At 36.3% G+C, this 25,415-nt stretch overlaps 4 protein-coding genes across 8 annotated transcripts; 3 read left to right on the top strand and 1 right to left on the bottom strand.

Annotated features, from left to right (window-relative positions):
• Positions 1-2,860: 2,860 nt before the first annotated feature.
• On the top strand, positions 2,861-3,847 carry LOC130712479 (uncharacterized). The gene has a single exon (XM_057562309.1). The coding sequence runs from the start codon at positions 2,861-2,863 to the stop codon at positions 3,845-3,847; it is 987 nt and encodes a 328-aa protein (XP_057418292.1).
• A 4,233-nt stretch (positions 3,848-8,080) lies between these two features.
• LOC130714578 (diacylglycerol O-acyltransferase 2D-like) lies at positions 8,081-12,143 on the top strand. Its single transcript, XM_057564485.1, has 9 exons — positions 8,081-8,470; positions 8,572-8,646; positions 8,752-8,837; positions 9,933-10,039; positions 10,136-10,291; positions 10,768-10,854; positions 11,063-11,160; positions 11,480-11,567; positions 11,796-12,143. Exons 1-9 carry the CDS (start codon positions 8,253-8,255, stop codon positions 11,895-11,897), a joined length of 1,017 nt encoding a protein of 338 aa, XP_057420468.1. The 5' UTR covers positions 8,081-8,252; the 3' UTR covers positions 11,898-12,143.
• A 6,865-nt stretch (positions 12,144-19,008) lies between these two features.
• On the top strand, positions 19,009-19,496 carry LOC130712477 (uncharacterized). Its single transcript, XM_057562308.1, has 2 exons — positions 19,009-19,065; positions 19,212-19,496. The coding sequence occupies exons 1-2, from the start codon at positions 19,009-19,011 to the stop codon at positions 19,494-19,496; spliced, it is 342 nt and encodes a 113-aa protein (XP_057418291.1).
• A 729-nt stretch (positions 19,497-20,225) lies between these two features.
• On the bottom strand, positions 20,226-24,638 carry LOC130715751 (protein PIN-LIKES 3-like). Of its 5 annotated transcripts, none has more exons than XM_057565868.1 (11): positions 24,359-24,638; positions 23,459-23,634; positions 23,282-23,361; positions 22,880-23,004; positions 22,517-22,638; positions 22,076-22,270; positions 21,587-21,679; positions 21,401-21,501; positions 20,987-21,039; positions 20,701-20,886; positions 20,226-20,457 (listed from the first exon to the last, which is right to left on the bottom strand). In XM_057565868.1, the coding sequence occupies exons 2-11, from the start codon at positions 23,591-23,593 to the stop codon at positions 20,333-20,335; spliced, it is 1,215 nt and encodes a 404-aa protein (XP_057421851.1). In that variant the 5' UTR covers positions 23,594-23,634; positions 24,359-24,638; the 3' UTR covers positions 20,226-20,332. The 5 variants fall into 5 exon arrangements, with proteins under 5 accessions (XP_057421851.1, XP_057421855.1, XP_057421852.1 ...); XM_057565872.1 differs by having other exon boundaries at positions 23,459-23,496; positions 24,359-24,637; XM_057565869.1 differs by lacking the exon at positions 24,359-24,638 and adding an exon at positions 24,071-24,279.
• Between the last annotated feature and the right edge of the window lie 777 nt (positions 24,639-25,415).

Genomic DNA, 25,415 nt, shown 5'->3' with positions numbered 1-25,415 from the left:
CTGTATAAAGCTAAAAGTTTAGTAGCAAATAAACATTACACTCACCATTTTCAAAATTATCGAAACATAAGACAACTTGTTTGATCGAATGAGGAGTAAGTTATTTAAATTGTAAGATAGCGTAGACAACCCAGTCCCACTTGGTAGTGAAGCACCCGCTTCAGGTAAAGTAGATACACTTGCTTTAGTAGATGTACCTAAACCTACTTCAGTATGTGTTGAAGAATGTGCATTTATTCTTATTAACTAGAGTGTGCGCATGGTCCTCTTGTGGTTGATGTGGTTCACCATGTTGCTGGAGTTTGTCTTATTGTCATTCCTATTGCGGTTAAAACTTAGGTTAGTTTTGCATTTTTTGTTTTATGTTCAATTTCTTTGGAACGATCGTTGATATCCTAGCGTAGGTGGGCTCAACATCAATAGTACCAATGGAGCTTGTCATATTATGAAAAAATAGTAAATAAAAATAGAACCTGAATGTAGTAAACAAGCAGCATGATAAAATAATAATTATTGGAAATGAAATAAATTAGAAAGAAATTAAACATAAAGCAGAAAATAAAAAGCTAAATCAGAAAAGTAGTGAAATCACAAGATGGTGATATCAAGAGTTAATATATATATATATTTGTAAATCATTTTTTATAATCTTTTATACAAGAGTTAATATATATATATATATTTGTAAATCATTTTGTGTTGTAATTTGATTCTATAGAGATTATACTCACATTTCTGAATCTAATCCTTTCTAAAACCTTATATGTTTGGTGGTGATATCAAAATCTTGTTGGTAAATGACTGTTTTGAAACCATCTTTCCAAGTGTTCATACCCGTACATGACACTCAATAATTTCCAAGGGGTTTAAAATTGAGTTTTAAGACATATAACATGTCAAATTAAAGTACATGGGTCACATTAGTAACTGTTCAAAAACAAATGACCAATTTGTAGAAACTGAATTATTTAAAAACTTCATGTGTCACAAATGACGGTTTATCCCTGAAGTTTCAGGAAAGTGAAAAGTAAGATTCGCAAAAAACCGAGCTTATATATGAAGCTAACAGCTTTTACCTATTTTCATTTTTTTTTCGGAAACAAAATATATATATTAATATGAAAAAAGGTAGCTTAGGAATAGCCCTCCCAAAGAGCAACAGAAACAACAAAAGAAGCAGCAAAATAGAAACAAAGGAAAAAGCAACAAAACAGAAACAAGGGAAAACAAAACAAGCAAAAACAAAGCTAGCTAAAAAGAGCAGCGCAAAAACAGCTAAAAAACAGCAAAGGACTAAACTAGCAGGCAGCAGCAGCAAGAGCACATCGCGAAGAGCCACAGCACGACTCAGACCCACGAGCCAAGGGAGCCAAAAAGCAAGGGTCAGGCCGTACACTGGGGAAGAAGGGTCCAAAGAGCCAAGTCTCGATCACAGCCAGATTTGGCAAGAGCGTCTGCCTCCACGTTAGCTTCTCTAAAGATATGAAAAACCCCTAGGCAATTAACTTCAACCATGTACCTATCGATAAGATTAAGCTCTCTCAACAATTTCCATGGTCTATTGGATTTCTTGCTGATCCAACCTACTGCAAGGAAGCAATCACTTTCGATTATCACGTTGCTGAACTTGAATTCTCTGCAGAAGCAAAGAGCAGTAAAGATTGCTTGCACTTCAGCCTGGAACGCCAATAAGATGCCAATTGCTTTGGAAAAATGACCCAAGGTAGAACCGAGTGAGTCTCGGAGGAGCTTTTACCTATTTTCATAAAATAACTTGTATGGAATCATTAATCGTCGGATCGAGCTGGAATTTTGATATGTTGTTCACAACTCATTGATCTTCAATCTTATTGGCCGGATCGTCGATCAAATATCTGTGCTAAGAGAAACAATCAATGTAATATGCAGTCATATCCTACACTTGATTCTCTTGAACAAGGAATAAAACTTGAAGGATTCTCTAGTGAAAATGAAGGAAATTAGGCGAAAAATGAGGAAGAAGAAGATGATCTTCATTTTATCACTTACTATTACTTAAGTTGACTTTCTTATCTGAACTTAAAATTTCTAATATTAACAATAAATACTTCATTTATCAAGGGAGAAAAGAATAAATCCTACCCTCCTAAGTCTAGGTGGAACACACCCCTTACCACATAATTAAGAGATAATTTTGACTTTTCCATAACAGTGAAATTAAGGTAGTGTTTGGTAGACAAGTGGGAAATGAACATAACATGACATATGAGTTTCGTTCTGTGTTTGTTGTGTTGGAACAAAACAGGACAAAAAGCTCCTGAACGGGACAATTTGGTTTTGTGGAAAATGGTGGAGCGGAAGGGAACATAACGGAACACCATCTTAAAAATTTAACATGGTAAAAAATGCCCTTAATTTATTTTTGAAATATTTTATATTCAAACAGTTTAAATACTTCTTAAAGTGAAAAGAACATATTATATTAGTTCGCAAACTTAAATAAATTTCTTTTTTTCACTTAAAATCACTTACGACTGGCATGAACACTGGTTCTCTACAGGCTATTAGACAACAAGTCGATGATAGTAACCATGAGATGGTACACATGCTAACTCGACAAATGGGTGAAGTGTTTAACCCAGTGCACCAACAACTTAATAACACCATGGGTCGAATTTCCGACGCGCTGGACCCTCCTGTCGAAAATGTTCCCCATCAAGGGGGCAATTTAGGCCCTCAGCCTTATCCAGTCGAGGTTCCACCTCCATATGTTGCACCACCGCCACAAAATGAGGCACCTGAGCCAAATGACTTTGACTAAGGGCTTGGTCAAATTTTGGGCAACGTTCAGTTGGTTAATAGGAATGAAAATGCTGATAGGATGGTGGAAAGAATCCGACAAAACAATTACGGGGCGCAACAAAACATAGCAGCCATTGTAGAGCAACTGTTGAACCAACATGGTTTCAATGTAGGTTTTGCTAACATACCTCATTTTGTTTCCGCCTTCCCAAGTCTAGTCTTAGAAGTGGAATTACCCAGAGGCTGGAAAGTGCCCAAATTTACTAAGTTCTCAGGTAACTCCGGCGAGTCTACTGTTGAGCATGTGGCTAGATACCAGATTGAGGTCGGAGACTTGTCTAACAATGAGGACTTGAAAATGAAATATATTTCAAGTTCACTGACGAAAAATGCTTTCACGTGGTTTACGACCTTACAACCTAATTCAGTCCACACTTGGGCTCAATTAGAAAGGGTGTTCCATGAACAATTCTTCAGGGGCGAATGTAAGGTCAGCCTGAAGGAACTAGCCAGTGTGAAACGAGAAGTGGCTGAGTCTATAGACGACTATCTGAATAGATTCAGACAGTTGACGTCGAGATGTTTCACTCAAGTTCCCGAACATGAGTTAGTAATGATGCCCGCTGGAGGGCTAGAGTATCCAACTAGGAAGAAAATTTATACTCAACATGTCAGAGACATGGCTCAATTGGCTGATAGAGTAAGGGAGGTCGAAAGGCTCAAGACGGAAAAAGCTCAGTACAACAAGCTGCCTAAGAAAGGGAAAGTAGCTTACGTCGAAAATGAGCCTTGTAGTCGAAAGCTGAGGGTCACTTATGAGAGTGATGATAATGAGGGTAACGAAATACACTTGGCTGAATTAGAGCCAGGGCCTCCGTATGTGTGCAAGGCTTTAAAGCCTTACGAAGGCAAGGCCAGCGAGGAACCTCCTAAAACTTCGACTATAGCCACTAAAACTTATACTTTTGATATAACCAAATGCGATGGAATTTATGATATTTTAGTGTCTGATGGTCTTTGTATTTGTGGGAAAACATTTATGAGCTTCCATCTCATAATTAACTAATGGGTAAAGACTAAAGACAAATGATGAATTTAATTCATAATACCGTAACAAAATTTATATATGCATTCAATGAATTTAAAATGAATGGCATTCATTTTTCATTTTATATATATTTTTAAATTTAAATTTAATTATGAGTTAACAAATTGATAAAATCTAAATGAAATCATGCAAAAAAAATTTACACTCTCTGTGCATAAGACTCGGCTCGGAGCGGCCGGTTCAACCGGTTGGACCGGAACTCGGTGACCTGACCGGTCCGAGCCTCACTTCAGATCGATTGTGCATGCCACTCGGCTAGAACCATTTCGAACCGGCCAGTTTAATGATCAAACTGGTGACTCGGCCGGTTTTTTGATTGAACCGGCGAGTCACCCTTTTCATGTTTTTAATTTTTTTTTAATTTGTTGATGATGGGCCATATGTGGAAGCCCGTTTACCTAATTATTTAACACATTGGGCTTTCAAATTGTTTCTTTAATTCAGCCGGAAACATTTTGTATGTAGTAGAAAAAAACGTGATATTATGTTTAAAAATGGTGTCTGGAGGGTTCGAACACAAGCCATAGAGGAAATACGGAGGAAACCTAACCACTGCACCACCACTATGTTATTAATTATATATTAATTTATATTGCATTTGATATATTTTTATGATTTTTTTGATATACACCGAGTCAAGCAATCGAATATGTGGCCCACTGGTTCGACCAGTGACTCAGTACTCCGACCGAGTCGATGACCGAGCCGAGTTTTAAAACATTGGTGAAGGGTCCAGAGTTCGAACCTTGAGGAGAGCTAATTTAATAACATTTCTAACAATTAACATTTGTCCATAAAAAAAACTGAGGCTTTGACATAGTATCCTTATTCTTCCTTAACGCTTTGTTTGTTAGGTGAGAAATAGGCAAGAGAGAGATGTTGCAGATGGAGTTAGCAAAGATTAAGTGATTCTACCCGCGTTTGGTATCAACAAGAGAGAGTAGAGAGAGATATAAATTGTGGGTCCCACCTACTTTTTTTCATCTCTCCAAATTGAGAAGATTTGGGTTGCAGACCATTAATTGTCAAATATACCATTGCATTAAACAATTACACCACTCTAGTCATTCAGTTTTTAATATTTTTAAATTCAGGATAAAAAAGACATTTCTTACATTCCACCTTACTCTCTCTTCTCCATCTCTCATCTATTTATATCATACCAAACAACCTATAAATCCAATCTATTTCTTACATATTTCTCTCTACTTATCTTCTCTCTTCTCTACTCTTTCTTCTCTATTTCTCTCTTCTCTACCAAACAGAGCGTAAGGGCTTGAGGTTTCCGAGTGCTATGATCCACCAAGTTTTTTAAATACTTGATAGACTGGTGATAAGTTAAAGCTATGATAGTCTGATGCTAATGTAACCAATTCTTCCTAATAAAAAAGTAGTATGAATTCGGAGCTTCATATAAAATGTGTTTTTCCTTGTGAACTTTCTGGAGAGTTTTACCTTTATTTTTTAATTAATGATCAAATCAAACTCGCTACAAATTCATGGATTAATTTGAATATTAATTTTTTTTATAAGTAAATGTGAGTAATGTTAATAAATTAGTCAATTCTCAGGGTTAAAATCCTGGACCCTTCACCCTTTATCCCACCTAACCCTTATATCCTCTAACTCTTATCACTTGAACTAGCCCTCGGGGTCTTATATTCTCAATCTTAAGTGGGAAGAAGAATCATTAAAACATTGCTAAATAATCTAAATAAACTATTCTCATTGTGAATGAGTAAAGTTATGTTCACACCTCTTAAATGAGGTGGAAATAGGTGGAAGATGAGAGAGATAGGAAGAAAAAAAAAAGTAAGAGAGAGAAAGTATAAGATATGATAGAGGATAAGAGGAGAGAGATAGAAATAAAAATAGGTGGAAATGAAGTGTATAAAAAAAGGAGGTGTGTATATATCATTGTTACATTGTGAATGAATGCTCTAGGGAAAACAAACGGCCAAATAGGACACATGTCAGGTAAGCGTACCCATGGGCGGATCTACTTGTAAGTGAGGGGGTTCAATTGAACCCCCTGAACAAATTTTTTTTGCACTTATACCCCTATATAATATATTTTTTGAACCCCCTGAAATTTTTAAATTACACTAGTAGACTAAGTTTTGCACCTATTTGCACTAAAGACTTACTCCTCTCACTCTCTCACACACACGCGCACTCAGCCACTCATCCTCTTTCTCTCGCTACCCTAAGTCTCACCCAACTGAGATGTGGGAACTGCAATCAGAATCATCGTATGCAAAATAGTTCAATCTCAAATTATGCTTCCTTTGTTCAATTTTTCTGTTTCGAGTTAGTTATTTAATTCTTGAAGACAATCAAATTATTCATTTATCTAATCTTTACTGAATTGGAAACGTTCAATGAGAATAATATATTTTTCTGGTGTTTTCAGTTTAGATTTCTCACCTCAGTTGGTCAATTTAAACTAAGATATTTTGCATGTGCATATATACATAAATATTAATGAATCATACATACATATACATGTGCATATATACATAAATATTTGCAGATACAAAATTTCAAGTGACAGGTACTTTTTCCTCTATTTTTACTTATTTGGGCTGCTATTTTCGTTAGTAAGTAAAATAATAAGAGAAATTCGCTTTTATATATTTCTGCAAGTTTTATGTAAGATTTAACTTTATTTAGTTTTCCTTCGATTGAGGGGAGAAAAGAATTGCTACTGTTAGTGTAAATTGTTCAACGATTTCATAATATGAAATCAAGTAGAGGACAACTATGACTTGTATAATTTCTGATGTATAAAAATATTAAAGTTGTTTTTAATTATATTTTTACCGATGTGTTCATGTGAAAAATTTGAACCCCCTGGCCGGGGGGTCCTGGATCCGCCACTGAGCGTACCCATATGTCATTATGAAACGTGGTTGCTCACCATCACGATTTCAGGGCTAATCCAACATTAAATAAGGTCTAAATAAATTTTATAGTGATGCCTTTTTTTTGGGCTTTTTTACTTAGAATTAACGTATGTTTTTTTTGGGCCTTTATGACTTAGTAAAATAAATTTAGGACATTTTTTACAAAGTAAATTTATTTTTAGAAACCTAAAGTCCTTACTTAATGGTTTTGGCCTTGGACGGCCTGCACGGTTCAATCAAATATAAATGACGACGAAAAAGTTTTGCCTTACATATATTATTTTATATGCATATCAAATAAAATAGTAATAACGTTGAACACGATACAATATTTTATTAACGCACGTATCTTGCATAGCACTAAATAAATAGTTTTTTGGTTACAGCACTAAATTAAATAGTTGTGTTTATCTAATTTTTCCTATTATGTAAAATATATTATTCTAAAAAATTAATGTGCATAAGTGAAATATATGGAAAATGTACTAAAATATATATTTTAATATTGTTCAAGTGACATAATAATAATCGATTAAAAACGTTTATTGTCTTTTAGAACCATTTTTTTGTCTTTAGAACCATTTTTTAGGTAATTAAATATAATTAGATATTACCAATACATTTTAATAAACTTTATATTTTTTAAAACGTTTAATTACATCAAAACGATCGAACAAATATTAATTAGGTGTTGATTTAATGATAAGTAAGCTAAACAACATAAAAATAAGAGCACAAATTGAATCCAAAAAATACAATTTGACAAGAGACATGATATGGTTTGCAGAATTGGTGATGATATCGTTAAAAACGATTAAATGTTTATAAATGAAGTTTTGTAAAGGTTTTAAAGGGAAGTTATACTGTTATAGCTAGAGGGAAGTTATAGCTACATGTAACATGATGAAATCAATTTTGAAACAACTGAATTTTTTTCTTACATATATATCTTTTATTACAGCAGTTTTGTTTGATTCGGTAACATTAACATCACAATAAATTCAACTCTCTTTACAAAAGTCTTTTCATCTATAAGACTCAAACTCACTATCATATAAAAGAAAATCAAACATGTACTACTTAAACAAACCACTCATTTCGTAAAATAACTTATTATTAATAGTTGTTATTTTTTCTTTAACATTAATAGTAGATGAACCACTTAAAATTGAAGTCATCTATAACTTCCCTCATTAATCATTATCCAACTCTCATGCCTCTTCAGTTTTCTTAAACTCTTTTCATTTTGGTTTGATTTTTCCAGAAAAAGCCAAACCCATAAATCATAAATGACATTTAAAGTAGGTAGTAGCTGGAAACTCCGAGACAAACCCACTTGACGATTTCACCCCTATCATCTTCCTCGATTTACACGACACTCCTCGGTTCCTTCATAATAACAACAACACCGCGCTTCAAAACGCACCGTATCGTTCCCTCGCTTTCTCCATCAGAAAATGGAGCGCGGGAAGATCGCGGCGGAGACGGCGGAGGATCACCGGCGGAATTCCGGCGAACCGGAGGAGAAGGTGTTCGTCGGAAACAAAGAATTCGCCGACTCGTCGTCGTCGACATCGTCATTTCTGGCGCTGGCGTTGTGGCTGGGAGCTATTCATCTCGTCGGCGTTTTGATCTTGTTCTCCCTCCTCTTCCTTCCTCTCTCCAAAGCACTATTGTTCGTTCTTCTTCACTTTCCCTCACACTGTAAACATGTTCACATAGCTCTGTTTCTCTTTGTGAAGTGTTGAATTGATTTTTGCTTTGTGCATGTGTCAGGGTTTTTGGTTTGCTTTTCGTGCTAATGGTGATTCCTGTTGATGAAAAGAGCACCTTTGGTAGAAAATTGTCCAGGTACTTTATACCTAATACAAAAAATTGCGCTTATTAAGGAATCTATGTTGCGTTTGGGTGTTTCCTTTTTCTGGGTCTGAATCAATTTGGGTGTGTTTCTTTCAGGTACATATGTAAGCATGCTTGTAGCTACTTTCCGATCACGCTTCATGTAGAGGATATAAAGGCCTTCAATCCTGATCGTGCTTATGGTATGTACTGAACTCTTGATCCAATTTTGACTTGAGTTTTCTTTTTAGATAAATGCATCTATGTTGCATTTTTTGCACTTTTTTTACCCTTTGAAGAGATGATTTTTCCTCTTGAAACCGCAAGGTATTATTTATTCTATGAATTAAAGGATTGTGCACTGCTCTCAGTGTAATTTTTACACAGACATCTAATTGAATTCTGTCAACTCAGAAAATATATTTTTATTTTAATTAAAATTAAAAGCAAATATAACAATTCATCCTATGTGACAAAGTGTGATTGGATGCCGGTGTATGACAGTGTATATCCATTAAACGCTTATTCTATTTATTTTTGTAAGTTTGGTCTTAATTTGGCTTAAATTTAGGAAGAAAGGGTCATGGCAAAGGTGGAGGTTGAGACTTGAGATCATCATTCTCATAATAGGTGTTTGGTGACATATGTGAAAAAGGATCTCTTTGTCCTAAATCTTGAAGGGGACCATAGTATATAATTGAGTGCCATGTTGGTATTCTTAATTGCTGACTAACTATTTAATTTACTTTATTAGATTACATCGATTAAATGTGTTTAGACAAATGTGAATATGGTAATTAAGGTTTGGCATTAATTAGAGCATTGTGATTACTGGTAATTTAAGAAATTATTATTAAACTTAAAAAGTAGCTGACTAGCTGGTTTGAAATGTGGGTAGGTGATAATAGTGCCAAATAATCCGCCCAAACAAAACTAATTGTGTTGTAAACAAATATTATGACTCATTTGTAAATGAAGTTGATTCTTTCATACTAAACTCTAAAGATTCAACACAATTGATCGTCGAAATGATTTCTTGCCTATCCTTGAGCAGAGGTAGATCAAAACTATGTTCATAAATTTTTAAGCAAGCTTATCATTCGGTCCAACTCAATTTCTAGATTTTCATTTGGAATCAACTTCATTTACAAATAAGTCATAATATTTGGTTACAACACCAATAGTTTAACAATTTACAATAGTTTTGAAATTTTTTTATGAATGTGATCATCCCTGTTTTATTTGCATTTTCTTGTTACTAGCTCATTGATATTAGCAGTTGTTTGCTCTTCATGCAGTTTTTGGTTATGAACCACATTCGGTTTTGCCAATTGGAGTTGTTGCACTAGCAAACAACACAGGTTTTATGCCTCTTCCAAAAATAAAAGTTCTTGCTAGCAGTGCAGTAAGGCTTTTACCCGAGACCCTGTTGTTATGTTAATGTTATGAAGGTTATTGAGGATGAAATTTAAATGATTTTTCTTTCACAATTGACTAATAGGTCTTTTACACGCCATTTCTGAGACACATATGGACATGGTTGGGTCTAACACCAGCAACAAGGAAAAACTTTAGCTCCTGGTTGGATGCAGGCTACAGTTGCATCTTAATACCTGGTGGAGTGCAAGAAACATTTTTCATGGAGCGTGGTTCTGAGGTACATTGTTTTTCACTTCTTTAGTCAATGTTTTATGTGTATATATTTTCTTCTACTGAGTACTGAAAATGTTGATTGTCCTTTGCATAAAGGATTACGATTGATGACAAGTTCAGTAACATGTTGACAAGCCTCCCTTGTTAAGCAAGTACTTGGGTTCAATTACCCTATGAGTTGCATATGTTTAAATAAATTCTGAACTGCATTATGTCTGATAAGTAAATAAACACCTTGCGGTCACTGAAAGCCTAAAAAAACAGCGAACTATACTCAGGTTTAGAGCACTGCATAGGTTAATATATTGGTGGCTCTACCTTACTGGTTATTGTAAAGTTGGTTTTTCTTGCGGTTTGGTTTTGGCTGCCTTTAACCTGCAGAAGCTGGTTTAAACGGGTTAAATATGAACCTCGCTATTTCCATTACATGATTTATATTAACATATAGGTTAACAGTATTATGAACTATCTGCTTTTTAGATTGCCTTTCTCAAGGCTAGAAGAGGATTTATCCGCATGGCAATGGCGAAGGGGCAACCCTTGGTTCCAGTTTTCTGCTTTGGACAGGTATTTATTTCTGGTTCAGAGATCTCTTCTATTCTCATTTCCATCTTGCAGCATTTTCTGACTCCTTGCACTAGATTCACAATGATGTTAAATTAAAATGTACCGGTGTATCACTCTGCCTATCTGTTAAGTTTCTAATTTACGTTTTTCATAATCGTTGATCATTCAAATTAACTACCATGACCCTTTTGTTTCAACTTTGCTATAGTCAGATGTCTATAAGTGGTGGAAACCCGGTGGGAAGTTAATTCTGAAGTTTGCAAGGGCTATCAAGTTCACCCCAATATACTTCTGGGGAATGTTTGGGTGCGTATTTCTTTTATATGCCAAGTTGCGTCCTTCTTTTGATCTCCTTTAGCTCCTTGATCTCTTTTAACTCCTAATTTTACTAGCCAGTGGGTTTTCCATGACGAAAGAAGTTTACTAGTGCGTTCGGAAGAGCTCATTTAACCTTATTTTATAGTATAACCACTTAGCAAGTTTTTGTTTAAGCTTATGAAAAGAACTATGCTCCTCATATTAGTTTATAAATAAGCACTGATACCTTATATATAAGTTTTTTCGAACGTATTTCAATAAACTTCTCTGGACCTTATTCTTAACACGGGTCATCTCTTCTGTTTAGATCTCCAATACCATTTAAACATCCTATGCATGTGGTGGTGGGTAGGCCAATTGAGCTCAACAAAAATCCAGAACCAACGACTGAGGAGGTATACACTAATACTATGATGCAGCTTTTATGTTAAATAACACTCTTTATGATTCAGTAATTTCTAACTTTATAATCTCTCCTAAGTTAAAATGTTTGCTCTCTCCTTTGTTACTTTTGTCCCCCCTTCTTGTTTTTTCTGTTTATTTTACAAGTTGCCAAGGTATTGACATATTCGAGCTACATATCACTAAACTTTTCAACTTTTATCGCTTTGCTTTCGTTTCAGGTTGCCAAAGTCCAAATTCAGTTTATGGAAGCACTTCAAGTTCTTTTTGAAAGGCACAAAGCTCAAGCTGGATATCCGAACCTTGAGCTCAGAATTGTTTGACAAGGCCAAAAGTTAAACCATCAACCCATGTTTTCATGGGATAATTACACACTCTTCTCTTAGGTTGGGTTATGTTTGGGAGCTCTGAAGATGAAATGGATTATTATTGGTACATTATGAAGTAGTTTGGGAATGGTGAGTGGAAAGGTGGAAAATGTTATACAAGTTAGACTCGGTTCATTGATATTGTAAAAATTATTACACGGAATTATATTTATACATAACATTGTATAACAGTTGGTATGATGGAGTATCTGTTCCAAATTTGTAAAGGAAACATTGGGGTTGATCACGGTTTAAATACTTTGGTGGAATCAAACAAAATGTTATGCACAAAAACCAAATCACACGAGTTTGGTCAATGGAATTTGATTTTGTAAACCTAATTTGATCCATCAGGTGGTGCAACCAATTTATAAATCGGTTCAAGAATTTGTTCAACCAACACTAGTTCTGAACAATTAAAAAACCCACACTCGGTCCAGGATTGGTTCAACCAATTTTAAGTATTTTTTTTGGTAGATCAGTAAACATTTAAATTTCTCTGCTAAGGATTGATCGCTGAACCTTTCTCTCCTCAACTCATATGTCATCAGCTCTTACTACTTGAGTTATCCTTCGAGGACAATCAATTTAATTATCTATTTCTGTTCAACCAATTTAAGTAAATGTATGGCCCAACCAAACCCATTTTTAGTAACCTGAAAGTCAGTTTCATAGGTAAATATTTGACCCAAAAAAAAAGCAGCTTAATGTGTAAAATAAACTTTGCCATTTGTATGTGTTTCGGATTCAGGGTGTAAATTGAGGGAATGAAAAATGGTAAAAAAAAAACTGCTTAATGTGTAAAATATAGTCTTTTCAGGCATCAAGTATCATTCTCATAAAAAAAAAGTAAGTCAAGAAAATTAGAGAACCATGAACAATAATAATGTCTACATAATTAGATAAAAGAAGTTGAAGGTATCTTATAAAAGTAAACAAGTACAGTCACTTAAAAATTAAAATAAAGCTATTACACACATACACTTAGAATGATGTGAGTATTGTGAATAAGGAGGATAATTTTCAGCTGGAGATGAGTTTCTTCGGGAGTTACCCCATTTGGGGTCCCAACCTTGTAAGTTTTCCTTTGGAGATATGAACTAACCGAATGCCGCACTGAAATATAATTTAAAAATGGGAATTGTTATTCTCATCCCCTACATTTAGTTATTCCACTTTTAAAATTTGAAAAAACTAAAATACTCTTTAAAAACATTACTTCTCAAAACTATCCACCACGCTACTTTTATTTCTATGGGTATATGCATTTAAATTGTTACTCACGCCGATATAAGAATGGTGCTGATAAATTTTTAAAACACGAGTATGGGAATGAGTACTTTAAGGACATGTTTGGTATGTTGTATAGTATAAAGCCTGATAGTATAAGACCTGATAAAATTTTAAACTATACAGCGTTTAGTAACACACTGTATAACTTATCATTTTGTTTAAATTAATATAAATATGTTTTGTGAAATATTGAATAATAGTATATATTATAAAAATGAAGGTGGTGTAGTTATGCCATGAACATGATGACATGGAATAGTTCATGGAGATGAATGAGAGGGGCGATGGCGCAAATTGGATGTGCAGAAGCTGGAAGCCGCCGCCGGAAGAAAAGGTGGACCTGTGTGTGGACGGTAGCTTTAGTAGCGAGGCCAGGTGCATGGGATGGGGCGGAATTATTCGAGACCCACAAGGGAACTAGCTGTTTGGGTTCCATGGATTCCAGGTAGGAGGAACCGCTTTGATAACCGAAGCAACAACGTTGAAACATGACCTGCGAGTTGTGCGGGAGAGAGGCTATAGAGAGGTAAACTTTAATGTGGATTGCAAGGAGCTTCTTCAAGCTTTGGAGGACGACAAAAGCATACTTTTCCTCCCCATTATGGATGAGATTCAAGAGTTGTTGGGACGACGATGGTCGGTGATGTTGAGCAATATTGGTAAAGAGTGTAAAGAACCAGAGGATTGGTTGGCTAGAAGAGGGGCTTCTTCCCCAACGGTTGCCTGGTGTCTGATGGAGGCCGCCCTGAGACTTGGAGATCCTCATTCTGAGGGATCATTTGCACATTTCGTAGTTATTTTTTTCTCTTGTCGTTAATTTTCTGATGGATCAAAAAAAATGGAGATGGTGTTAATGGGTGGTAAATATGGCGGTGCCGGCCAAAATTGCCACGATAATGGTGGTGGCGGTGATTGAGGGTGGTGGTCGTGGTGGAGGCTGTAGAGGTGGCATTGGTGATGTTGAGTGGTGGTTAGGGTGGCAGCTGCTGCAGTATTGGATGTGGCGGTGGTGGTGGTGGTGGCAGCGGCGACGGAGGGAGGTGGTTGTGGAAGTAGTGGTGGTGCTGGGTCATGGCGGTATGTAGTGGTAGCAGCGATGACAATGACGGTTGAGGTGGTGGAGGCGGTGGTGGTGGTGTAAGGTGATGATGGTAGTGGCAGTGGTGGGTGGTGGTGGCAGTGCGATAACAATGACGACAATGACAGTGGTGCCAGTGGTGGGGGCGACAGCGGTTGCGGTGGTGGCGACGGAGGAGGTGGAGGTGGCGGTGGTGGAGAGTGCTAGTAGCAATCGTGGAGGGTGGTGTGGTGGCGATGGTGGAGAGTTGTGGTTGTGGCTTATACATCACACTCTTATCATGCCTTATCTATCATCTATATGGTGGATTAAATAATGTATCATTTTGATGTACAAGAGAAGATTGATTTATAAGCTTATACAATAGAATGTTAGCACCAAACAATGGATAAGTTCATAATGTATTGGATAAGCTTATACTATCATGCCTAATACAATGTGTCAAACGAGCTCTAATATACTACTCAGATCTATCCATTAGGCTGTTCAAACAAAATAGGCTCGGCCCAGACCGACCGAACCGAAGGGTTTTTTGGTCCATTAGGTCGGTTCGGGTCGTTGACAGGTTGAGCGGTTGAGATTTTCCAGTTCTGGGAGGTTTATTTCGGTCGGTTTCGGTTTGGGCTGCCAACCGACCGAACTAAGTCTATATTAAAAAAAACGCTCTACCCCTCCAGCCCAACTAAACCTTATTCTTTTAAAAAAAACCTAAGCCCCAAAAGACAAAATCTCTCTCTAAACAACCTAAGCCCCAAAACACTGCAGCAGCCTCAGCCTCAAACACAACCCTAAATCTCTGTCTCATCTTCCTCATTCTCTCACTGCCACCACCACTTTATCTTCCTCTCTCACTGCTGATACCACTCCATCTTCCTTTCTCACTGCCGCCACCACTCCATCTTCCTCTCTCATTGCCGCAACCACTCCATCTTCCTCATTCTCTTACTAAGGTTGTTCCCATCACTGTGCAACCAAGAAACATGACGATCTCCTTCATGCTGCCGCTTAGATCTTCGCCATTATCTTCGCCAACTAAACCTTATTCTTTAAAAAAAAAAAACCTAAGCCCCAAAAGACAAAATCTCTCTCTAAACAACCTAAGCCCCAAAACACTACAGCAGCCTCAGCCTCAAACACAACCCTAAATCTCTCTCTCATCTTCCTCATTCTCTCACTGCCACCACCACTTTATCTTCCTCTCTCACTGCTGATACCACTCCATCTTCCTTTCTCACTGCCGCCACCACTCCATCTTCCTCTCTCATTGCCGCAACCACTCCATCTTCCTCATTCTCTTACTAAGGTTGTTCCCATCACTGTGCAACCAAGAAACATGACGATCTCCTTCATGCTGCCGCTTAGATCTTCGCCATTATCTTCGCCAACTAAACCTTATTCTTTAAAAAAAAAAAACCTAAGCCCCAAAAGACAAAATCTCTCTCTAAACAACCTAAGCCCCAAAACACTACAGCAGCCTCAGCCTCAAACACAACCCTAAATCTCTCTCTCATCTTCCTCATTCTCTCACTGCCACCACCACTTTATCTTCCTATCTCACTGTCGATACTGCTCCATCTTCCTTTCTCACTGCCGCCACCACTACATCTCCCTCTCTAATTGCCGCAACCACTCCATCTTCCTCATTCTCCTACTAAGGTTGTTCCCATCTTTGTGCAACCAAGAAACATGACGATCTCCTTCATGCTGCCGCTGAGATCTTCGCCACTATCGTCGTCAAGGGAGATTGAAGGTGGAAGATCGAATGTTCTAAGGTTTCATTTTCCTTATGTTTTGTAATGATTTGGTCTCTGTTGGTCTGGATTTGATCTTGATTTGGTATGGATTTGATTTCTTTTGGTATAAATATGGAATCCTTCATCTTCCTCTCAACTTTTCCCTCAAAATTTTCTTATGGATCTGCAACGTGCAAACCGCCGGGACCGATCCGACGAACCCGTTATCCGACGAACCCGAAACTGACGAACCTAGAAGCTTGTGTCGGACGGTGGCAGATCTGCTGTTTTAGCTATTTTCACCCAATGAAAACCAGTTTTGGGCCCGAATCTGCCTGAAACTAACTGATGGACAACTCGACTATCCAATATCATCCCTAATTTTTATGTGGTAGGAGAGGTATAGAGGAGAGGAGAGGAGAGGAGTAATCAAATTTTCTTCTTCTTCTACCAAAATCGTTTGTCTTTCTCAATCTCACGTGCTTACGAGTCATCATCTGCCATATCCCAACAAACTAATACCTAGACTAGACCACCTTTCAGTCTTCAGCTCAAATCCGACAAATTTTTCATTCTGCAATTTGTTGTTTAGGAAAAAAATAAAGACCAATGTATGTTAATAGACTGAAACACGTGTTAGTAAAAAACTGAAATTCCCCTGCTAGTAGTAGTAGCAAACAAAATGTATGGGTTACAATTTGTATCTTTTTTACTTCTATCTTTTATTTTGTTTAATCCTTATATTTAAGACTTCACTGTTGTTAGAGTAGAAAAAATCATCCTTATAATAATTTGATTAACATAAAAATGACTTAAATATTTCTAATCTCTATTTTTAAAATGAAATTTAAATGGGTTCTTAATAAGTCCTTCAAAAAAGAATTTACTTTAAATCTATCCATTTAATTTATTTCTTGTGTCTACGTGTCATGAATTTTGGGGGTACTACGTAGAAGGAGGAAGAGGACCAAGGAGGGTGACAAATAAAAAAATTATATGTAGGATAAAAAAGTAACATGTAAAATTAGTGAAATGAAATGTGGGGGAAGTGACTTAGAAAAAATCCTGAGACATAGGCAAAGACACATCAATTGGATCAATTTAAAAAAAATAAAAATTTCAAGGGCATATTGCAAAGGAAAATTTTCATAGAAACATTTAAATTTCTTTTTAAAAGTTGGAGACTAAAAACATATTTAAGCCTAATAAAAAAAGATAAAAGTTAAGATTATGAAATCTGATTGTTGGGGAAGATAAGGGATGGAGGAGTATTTGCTCCCCAAACTCTTTCTAATATATATGGGTAGAAATAGGCTGGGTTGAATAAAAGTTGGCAAAAATAGGTTTGATGTGTATAAAATTTCGAGGGCTAAGCCTAGTCTATTACTTGTAATAGACATTTTTATGGGTATGACCTGGCCTTTTGATATTAATATGGCCTAATAGATGCTGGTGCTGGTTCTCTATTTGTTGAAGGAATTTCAGATGCGGTTACTTAATGCACAGATAAAGACGTTGTTTACTCGGTGGGGGTCGGTGAGGAGCGTCTATGTTCAGCGTCGTCGAAAGCCAGTTAGGTGGACTCATTTTGGTTTTGTCCATATGGTTTCTGCGGTTGATGCGTGCAAGGCCAAAGCTATGCTAGCTTGATGGTTGGCGTCTCGGTGGGTCTTCCTTGTCTGTTTCGGCAGCAAAGGTTCCTCATCCTAAGCGTGGGGTGTTTCATTGTGATTCTGATTCGATACTTGATGGTGGTCGTGTGGCGTCGTCGGGGGCTTGTTTGGATCGTAAGTGTGATAATGGGGTGGTTGATGAGGTAACACCGTGACTAAGTTTGGGTGGGGAAGACGTTATCGAGCATGATCAATCTGACGGGGTCGATGTCACGGCGATTGTGGTGGGCTCTAGGTTGGATAGTGCTCTTCAATCGTCGAGTGCTTGTGCTTCTTTGTTAGGACGTAGGATAAAGTGTGTACTTTGGATGAGATGAATTGGTCAGCAGATTGTGCGGAAGTGATTCGCGCCATTGCTCGAAATTTCGAGATGAAGATGCATGCTTAGTGGCTGCCACCAGATTACGCTCCCTCCATTGTGAGTGTGGGGCTTGAGGGTGTTGTTTCTAACTCTGATTTCGTTGTGCGTGATGATGGTACGCCCGAATCAGAGCTTGATGGTGCTATCATGCCTGATGCCGATGGATTTTATGGTGAGTCGGTGGTTCCTATCGTCCCTCCTGGTCAGTGCGTTGTGCCTTCTTCGATTCCTTTTGACGTTGTATTCTCTCGTTTCAATGTGCTGTCACGAGAGGAGCAACCAGCGGGGACGATGGTCGGTGATGCTGATGTTGGTTTGGTGGAGCTTGTACCTTCTGCAGGTGTGGGTCGGAGAGGCAGGGACGCCTAGGAAAATGCATAACGGGAGAGGGCGACCAAAGAAGAAGAAGGGTCTTCAGGTCTTGATAGCTGAGGATAGTGACATGCCGGATGTGTTAAAGTCACCTGTAGCTGTTGAGGATCGTGTGCTTCCGGTCACAGAACAGAATCCTGATTGCGTTTTTGAGAGGGCACGACGCATGTTGGAGACGAGGAGGTTTTGTGGACTTGTGTTTTCTAGTACTGATGAGGAGGCTCTCCAAGCTTGTGTGGAGCATCTCAAGACTACTTATCCGAAGAAGTATGGAGCGTCTAGGAGTTTGCGTTGATTGGTTTGTGTGGTTTCAGTTTGCGTTATTTTGGCGGTCTTTTGTGTATATATCGTGTAGGTTGGCGTTTGTTGCTTTTGTTGTGTTGCTTTCGTTTTTGCTTTGCTTTGTATCTAATCCATTGTCGAGAGGATCCATATCTCTACTTCTTTCGCATTCAATAAATTTTTGTTTTCTAACTATATATATATATATATGCCTAACAGCTTATTTAAAAGTTTGTTTCCCATAATAAGATATTTTTACACGTAGGGTAAAAATATGGAGAGTTGTGTTGAGTTTAATATAAGACCTGAAAATTTATTTACAATTTTAAAGGTATTTAAATAGATCATCAGTCCTTTTTAAATAGACTTATTATTGTGTCAATATGTGAGTCAATAAGTATATAAATTTAATATAATAATCTAAAATAACAACAACAATAATGATTAAGTTTTTACTAATATTTTCTGTTTAAGTAGGTCGACCTGTTTGCAAGTGCAGAAGTGCTTGGCTTTGGCATAAAACCTGTTCGGGCTCACTTTGGGGAGTTGGATGATTTTGTTGGCTTTTCGGATGTTACGGCTGTGAAGAAATTGGAGGAGAAATTGAAGGAATCTGAAGCTCCACATGAGATACACATGTTTCATGGCAAGAGACACGCATTTATGAACAGTGCCATGGGAATGCCTGATGAAGATGATGCTGCCGTTCAGCTCGCCTGGTCTCGCTTCGAGAAATGGATGACATATTACTTGTATAGTTAGACAATTTATCAGTAGCTCAAATATGGTAAAATGCTACTATATTCTATATTAGGTAGAATAGAAAAGTAACATGACAGTTGTTAAGCCATAATTGAACATGGTGCTGCTTATATTTGGGTTGTTACTTTTGACAAATTTGACTCGAAGGATAATTTTGAAACAATTGAGGTTGTTGTTGATGTTTCCTTCAAATTACAGTGGAATGATCCTGGTGATCCATTTGGTATTGGATAGGTATTGGTCCAAGAATTTTTTTTCTAAATTTTATTGCTTATCACTTTTCACCCATGGTATCATCATTATCATATATCACATATCACTTATCATATAATATCTATTACTTATCGCACGTATCATTTATCTCACTTATCATATATCACACCTATTATCAATTTTCTTATTGCATCACTTATTGGACTTCATAAGTCATATCTCTTCATAATGTGAGGGACCTTAGTCTATATCACACCTAAACCTCACACCATTGGTTGAGGAATCTGGTTGAATGCTAACTATGTAGGCAAGCAACATTTGTTTTAAAAGAAAATTTGAAGACTTTAAAATTAGAAATCAGGAGGTGGTGGAGTCATGAAGTATTTGGTTACCTGGACAGACAACTATATTGTTTATGATATTAATGTGCTGGATGTTAAGGCCGAACCAGATGGATTCTCTGAAATGGAGACCTCAACTGAATGTCCTTTTCTTCTAGCCTTTGGCAGACTTTGAGATAAAGAATATTACTTTTGTATTATGAGTATTGCATGATTTTTCTACTCCAATATCAAATAACAATCAATTAATCAAATTATAACCATGTCAATGAGTAGAAGTAATCAAGCAACTAGCCACATGAAATAGGTGGACCAAAGGGTTACTGCAATTGACGCCAGAGCATATGACCATAGCATGATAACCGAGAATTCACTTTGGCCAGTTCCAAACAATTGAGCCATAGTTCCTGCCAAAATAAGTGGAAACAAGAGGTTTGTTATGTACCAATAGCTAATGTAAAAACAGTTGAACCAACAAGGAAGTTAAAATCATATTATATACATAGTAATAGCATCAGCATGTTAATCTACCTTTGTTACCAGTATTATAAACATAACTATTGTCATGTGGTGGCAAATTTGTATTGTGCTATAACAAGTTGCAAGCTTATGAAACATTTCCATTCAATGAGTTTATTAAGTAGAGTTACCTATATTCATAGCTGGAGGCAATGCATATTGAAGTAGAAGCACAAACTGATATAAGGGATCTGATGGCACCAAGCCAAATTTTACTGCCCCTTTTACAATTACAACACCCAATAGTGGCAGGAAAATATATCTGACTAATATAATTCCAACAATGGTCCAAAGTGGAGTACTTGTTCCCTTCAAACCTGGTCCATTCACCCATAATTCTATTTAATAAAGAAAACAGAAGAAAAAAAAGAACTAGTGCTTATGCGAAGCCAAACAATTAGCATTAGTAAAGTTCACCTCCAAGGAGATTTGCACCCAATATAAGTGTGACTGTTGGAATGGCTGCATCACTACAAAGTTTTAAGATTTCAAATTTGTTAGATAATACTAAGCGGCTAACTATGATATCAAACAATAACAAGCAATGTTGAAGTGAAAATAAGTGATGGGGATCTTCTGTACCCAAATGATGTCTCATTCCCTGTCTCACCAATGAAATTGTTGTCGCGTCAATTAGAAATGACCCATGTAAGGCTTTAAATGTCATATCCATCAATTTTAATTAACTTGATATAATTTCATTAGTTGCAATAGGAAATAAGACACTATTAGGGAACAAAAAATCTTGATATGAAAATAAGTGTTCCATCACACATTTTTTGACTTTCAATGCTTTGTAACTTGTTGAAGACTGAGATTTAGGATGCATACCCTAACATGGATGCAGAGTCTTCAACCACACGAAGTGGAGCATTGTTGCCAACCAGGAAATTACGTATTGGGGGGATTACACCAATGCTAAAGCCAGTAATCTATGAAAAAACACAAATAAAATACATTATGAGAAAACAGAAAACAAATAGTGAGTTATTTTCAAGGAAATGAACAATCTATCACCGCTCCGATGGTTGATGGCGCGAAAACGTGTCCAAAATTGATATTGCTTGAAATCTTCCACAGCTGGCTCTTAATTTTGTATGAGATTGAAACCTTGAAAATCGAAAAACCAAGATGTTATTGTAATTACATTTCTTGTCACAGGACAAATGAAAATATAGAAACATGATTATATGAGTTACTAGTTAAAGTGCAGAATGGATAGACCATAAGTTAAGTAAATCCTCTTGCATACAGCAAATAAATTGAGATAGTACATAAGGATGCTTGATGTTAATATATGAAGTATTCTACATTCTTTAGAAAACTAACCTAGTATTGGGAATTCGAATTGCATTAGTTTGATTAAGTCAGGATTTTATATAAGTTGGACATTTGTTATTGAATTGTTAAAATGCAACTGCTAGTTATAAAATGGCTATAAAGAAATCTGTTCTGAAATTATCATCAGTACATAATATAGATTTTAGAAGAAAAGTTTGTAGTAACCTTCACTTTTTCCTGTGATTCTGTGGTAGGAAGCAGTTGAGTATATGCATCATCCAGTGTGTCTTTTGCAGGAGTAGGTGTTTCTGAAATATTGTCTGGCTGTGATTGTGATATTGTACCACTTTCTTTGTGAAGTGTCTTTGAGGAAACCCTCATTATGTAGTAAACATATGTCCATATTAGAACCGCACCAACCTAAAGTGAATCATTTAGAGTCAAATAACTTTTTTCCTTTCTTGGATAAGTGCACACTATTTGCATGTTCCGATAAACAGTGAAACAAAATCACGGTGGACAGAAGCAACTTCTCTCAGCTTTTGTGTTAGTGCAAAGTGATTTTGACTTTACCGTGATCTATTTTCCACCGTCTATCCAAACATGACTGTATCAATACTTGCAACTTCAAAATTATAACATCGGACGAATAACAAAGTTGCATACCGCCATGGAAAGTGAGACGTAAGCCATCCCATATTGATAGCAGATATCAGGTTCTCCAAAAGGACTGTCTTTGTCTTTACATATAGCTGGAATGATGATTATAGGCAAGTTCCCTAAATTTCCTGTTTATCACATAAATCCAAAAGTTGAGCTCAACCAACAAGATGCATTAGGCAGGGAGTCATGATGCAAAAACTTGAATTGAAACACACAGTTAGATTTCGCAAACACACTATAAAAGAATGAATTTATTGTCAATGTTTCACTTATCAGCATGTATCTCAGACCCTAGTGAAATCATCAAACACATTATGTCTCTGGCTTCACACATTAATTGCTTTTTTGTGCAGAGGAAGAGTGTACCTGCAGAACAGCAACCCAAAATTAAACCTTCCAAGTGCTTGGGAGGCCTTGTGATTTTAATCAAAATCCATGCTAAGGCTGAGCCTAATATGAATGTGACAATAACATTGACAGGCATGAACCACCTAAATCACAACAAAAAATGTATCAAAATCTGTGAATTAAAACAAACAAACCAATTGGATGCTACCAAGATTTTAAATTGCGATTACAATCGCAGTTAAATGGCAATCCTGGATATGCAGAAAATTATGGATAAATGCAGCCCCAATTGCAGTCGCCATGAGATTGTAGTGAACTTATAAGCCATGGCATTACGGCTGCAATATCGGCTGTGGATCGCAATTTAAAACCTTGGATGGGCCTAAGATAAATGATTACAAAATACAAATTAATACTCACAATGAAAGAACATTCTCAGAGGTTAAGGTTTTGGCCAAATTGCTACCCACCAGGGATGGATTAAACACATAAAACACAAGCTGTCACAGAAACAGCACTGTTGTCAGCAAACAACAAACAGAAATCAGGGGAGAAAAAATTAAAAGGTGAACTTTTTTCAAACATTTCAGGACTTACATTGTTCACTTTCTTCCTTGCATCTGCTCCCAGAACATCTATGTTATCCAATGCAAGAAACACACCAATCGCGGTAATGAGTAACACTTTCATCACCGGGTAAGAGGCAACAGACAAGAGTTCTAGAAACCCCATTTCCAGTAATCTTTAAAACAATGTATATATGCTAGCTAATCCTACACTCCAACAAAATTGGAGCTGTAAGCAAACATATAAATCTGAAACAAAATAAAACTCCAAAGAAATTGAAAAAACGGAACAATTATATTTTCCTACTACTCTATAACTCTAAGAAGACCTTAATTAACAGATGCTGTGTGACTTCACAACAAAGAACAGGGTCCCTTTCATTGAAAGTGAAGAAGGGCAAAAGTGAAGTAGAGACTGGTAGTTGTGCAAAGAATGCATTCATCATGAAATAGCACATGCTTACCCAAAAATCATATAAATTAAACAAAAGAATTGGGACACCATGACATTAATTAATAACTATATCCACAACATGCAGCCATGAAAGCTACCACTTCTAAGAAAACACTTTAGCCAACATTGGTATGCAGTAAATCAACATATTATTATTAGGACCAGTCTATAACCAATTGAAACCGGTACCAGGCTTTCATGGTTAATTAAAGCTAAACAGAAAACCAAAATGCAAAGCGCCCGTCTTGATACCGGTCAGAAACTATGAACAAAAACTGCATCAAGACGACGTGTTATTTTTCCGTTTTCATATTTCTTTCTGACTAGTATTCGTGTTAGACTTTTGTTCAAGGAGACAAGTCAGTGACGTGAGAAGGAGTAAAAGCTAACCAGAAGAGTATGACGATTGTTACATAGGTTGAATTGAAGACATGTTTTTATGCATCAAAACAAGACAAGGTTAGAATTATGACGTACCCCGCACCGCGCGTGGTTTGTTGCAGAGTGTAGCTTGAATTGTACGCGCTAGATATGATTCAGAGATTCTTTGTATATCTCAGATTTCTTGTCGTTATAGAAGGTAAGAGTAAATCAATGTGAAGAAAGGGAAATGGCAATGGATGAACATTAAGATGCAGCAGCATAACTGCATAAGGGAAGAAGCATCATAAGGAAAGAGATTCACGTAGAAAAGAAAAAACCAGGAAGGATACAGAGAATTTGGTTTAATTAAGGATTTCTTTAATGTGTCTAACAAAAGAAAGACGGTATTTGTGGGAAAACATTTATGAGCTCCCATCTCATTATTAACTAATGGGTAAAGACGACCGTCAAAAAAAAAAAAAAAACTAATGGGTAAAGAGTAAAGACAAATGATGAATTTAATTCATATGAATTAAATACTGTAACAAAATTTATATCTGCATCTAATTTTGGATTTCATTTTATATATTTTTTAATTTAAATTTAATTATGACTTAACAAATTGATAAAATCTAATTGAATGATTGTGTAAGAAAAACTTACACTCTTTGTGCATACTGCATAGTAGTTAGAGTGTAAATAGTAATTTTTTCCATTATGGTAATTTTTTTTGTTAATGATCAAATTAGTCCCTGAATTTATAAATAAGTTTAATTTTAGTCATTCTAAGAAAAATAACGTTTAGTGATTATCATTTTTTACACTCTCTCCGTACATAATTAAACTATCATTTGAAAAAATATAAAATAAAATTCAAAAATTATTGCGAGATTGTCTAAATCACCACAAATTTACCTTAGGTAGAATCGTCATTTTTTAGGTGACTCAATAATATTTTGATATGTATTTAAGAAATTTATAACCTAAAACTAATATACATATCAAAATATTATTTTCCTCCGGTAATGTAGTGTGGTATAAGTCTATAAGATAAGGATGAATTAAAAAACTGTCTAAGTGTAATCAAGGTCAATTGTAATAAATGATATGTCAATGGTAATGTAGTAGTGTGGTATAAAATAAGGATGAGTTAAAAAACTGTCTTAGTGTG

The sequence above is a fragment of the Lotus japonicus genome, chromosome 4, assembly GCF_012489685.1.
Source record: "Lotus japonicus ecotype B-129 chromosome 4, LjGifu_v1.2".
Taxonomy (NCBI): Eukaryota; Viridiplantae; Streptophyta; class Magnoliopsida; order Fabales; family Fabaceae; genus Lotus; species Lotus japonicus.
The sequence above is the reverse complement of the archived record's forward strand: the minus strand, read 5'-3'. Positions and strand labels throughout refer to the sequence as shown.

Bases quoted from the DNA above. Each gene is read 5' to 3' on its own strand.
- LOC130712479 (XM_057562309.1), top strand. From the start codon at position 2,861: ATGGTGGAAAGAATCCGACAAAACAATTACGGGGCGCAACAAAACATA.
- LOC130714578 (XM_057564485.1), top strand. From the start codon at position 8,253: ATGGAGCGCGGGAAGATCGCGGCGGAGACGGCGGAGGATCACCGGCGG. The intron at 8,471-8,571 runs GTTCGTTCTTCT...TGCATGTGTCAG, and splicing joins CCTCTCTCCAAAGCACTATT to GGTTTTTGGTTTGCTTTTCG. The intron at 8,838-9,932 runs GTATGTACTGAA...CTCTTCATGCAG, and splicing joins CAATCCTGATCGTGCTTATG to TTTTTGGTTATGAACCACAT.
- LOC130712477 (XM_057562308.1), top strand. From the start codon at position 19,009: ATGGAGAGTTGTGTTGAGTTTAATATAAGACCTGAAAATTTATTTACA. The intron at 19,066-19,211 runs GTATTTAAATAG...CTGTTTAAGTAG, and splicing joins ATTTATTTACAATTTTAAAG to GTCGACCTGTTTGCAAGTGC.
- LOC130715751 (XM_057565868.1), bottom strand. From the start codon at position 23,593: ATGGGGTTTCTAGAACTCTTGTCTGTTGCCTCTTACCCGGTGATGAAA. The intron at 22,271-22,516 runs GTATGCAACTTT...GATTCACTTTAG, and splicing joins ACGTCTCACTTTCCATGGCG to GTTGGTGCGGTTCTAATATG. The intron at 21,040-21,400 runs GTATGCATCCTA...AAAACTTTGTAG, and splicing joins GACTCTGCATCCATGTTAGG to TGATGCAGCCATTCCAACAG.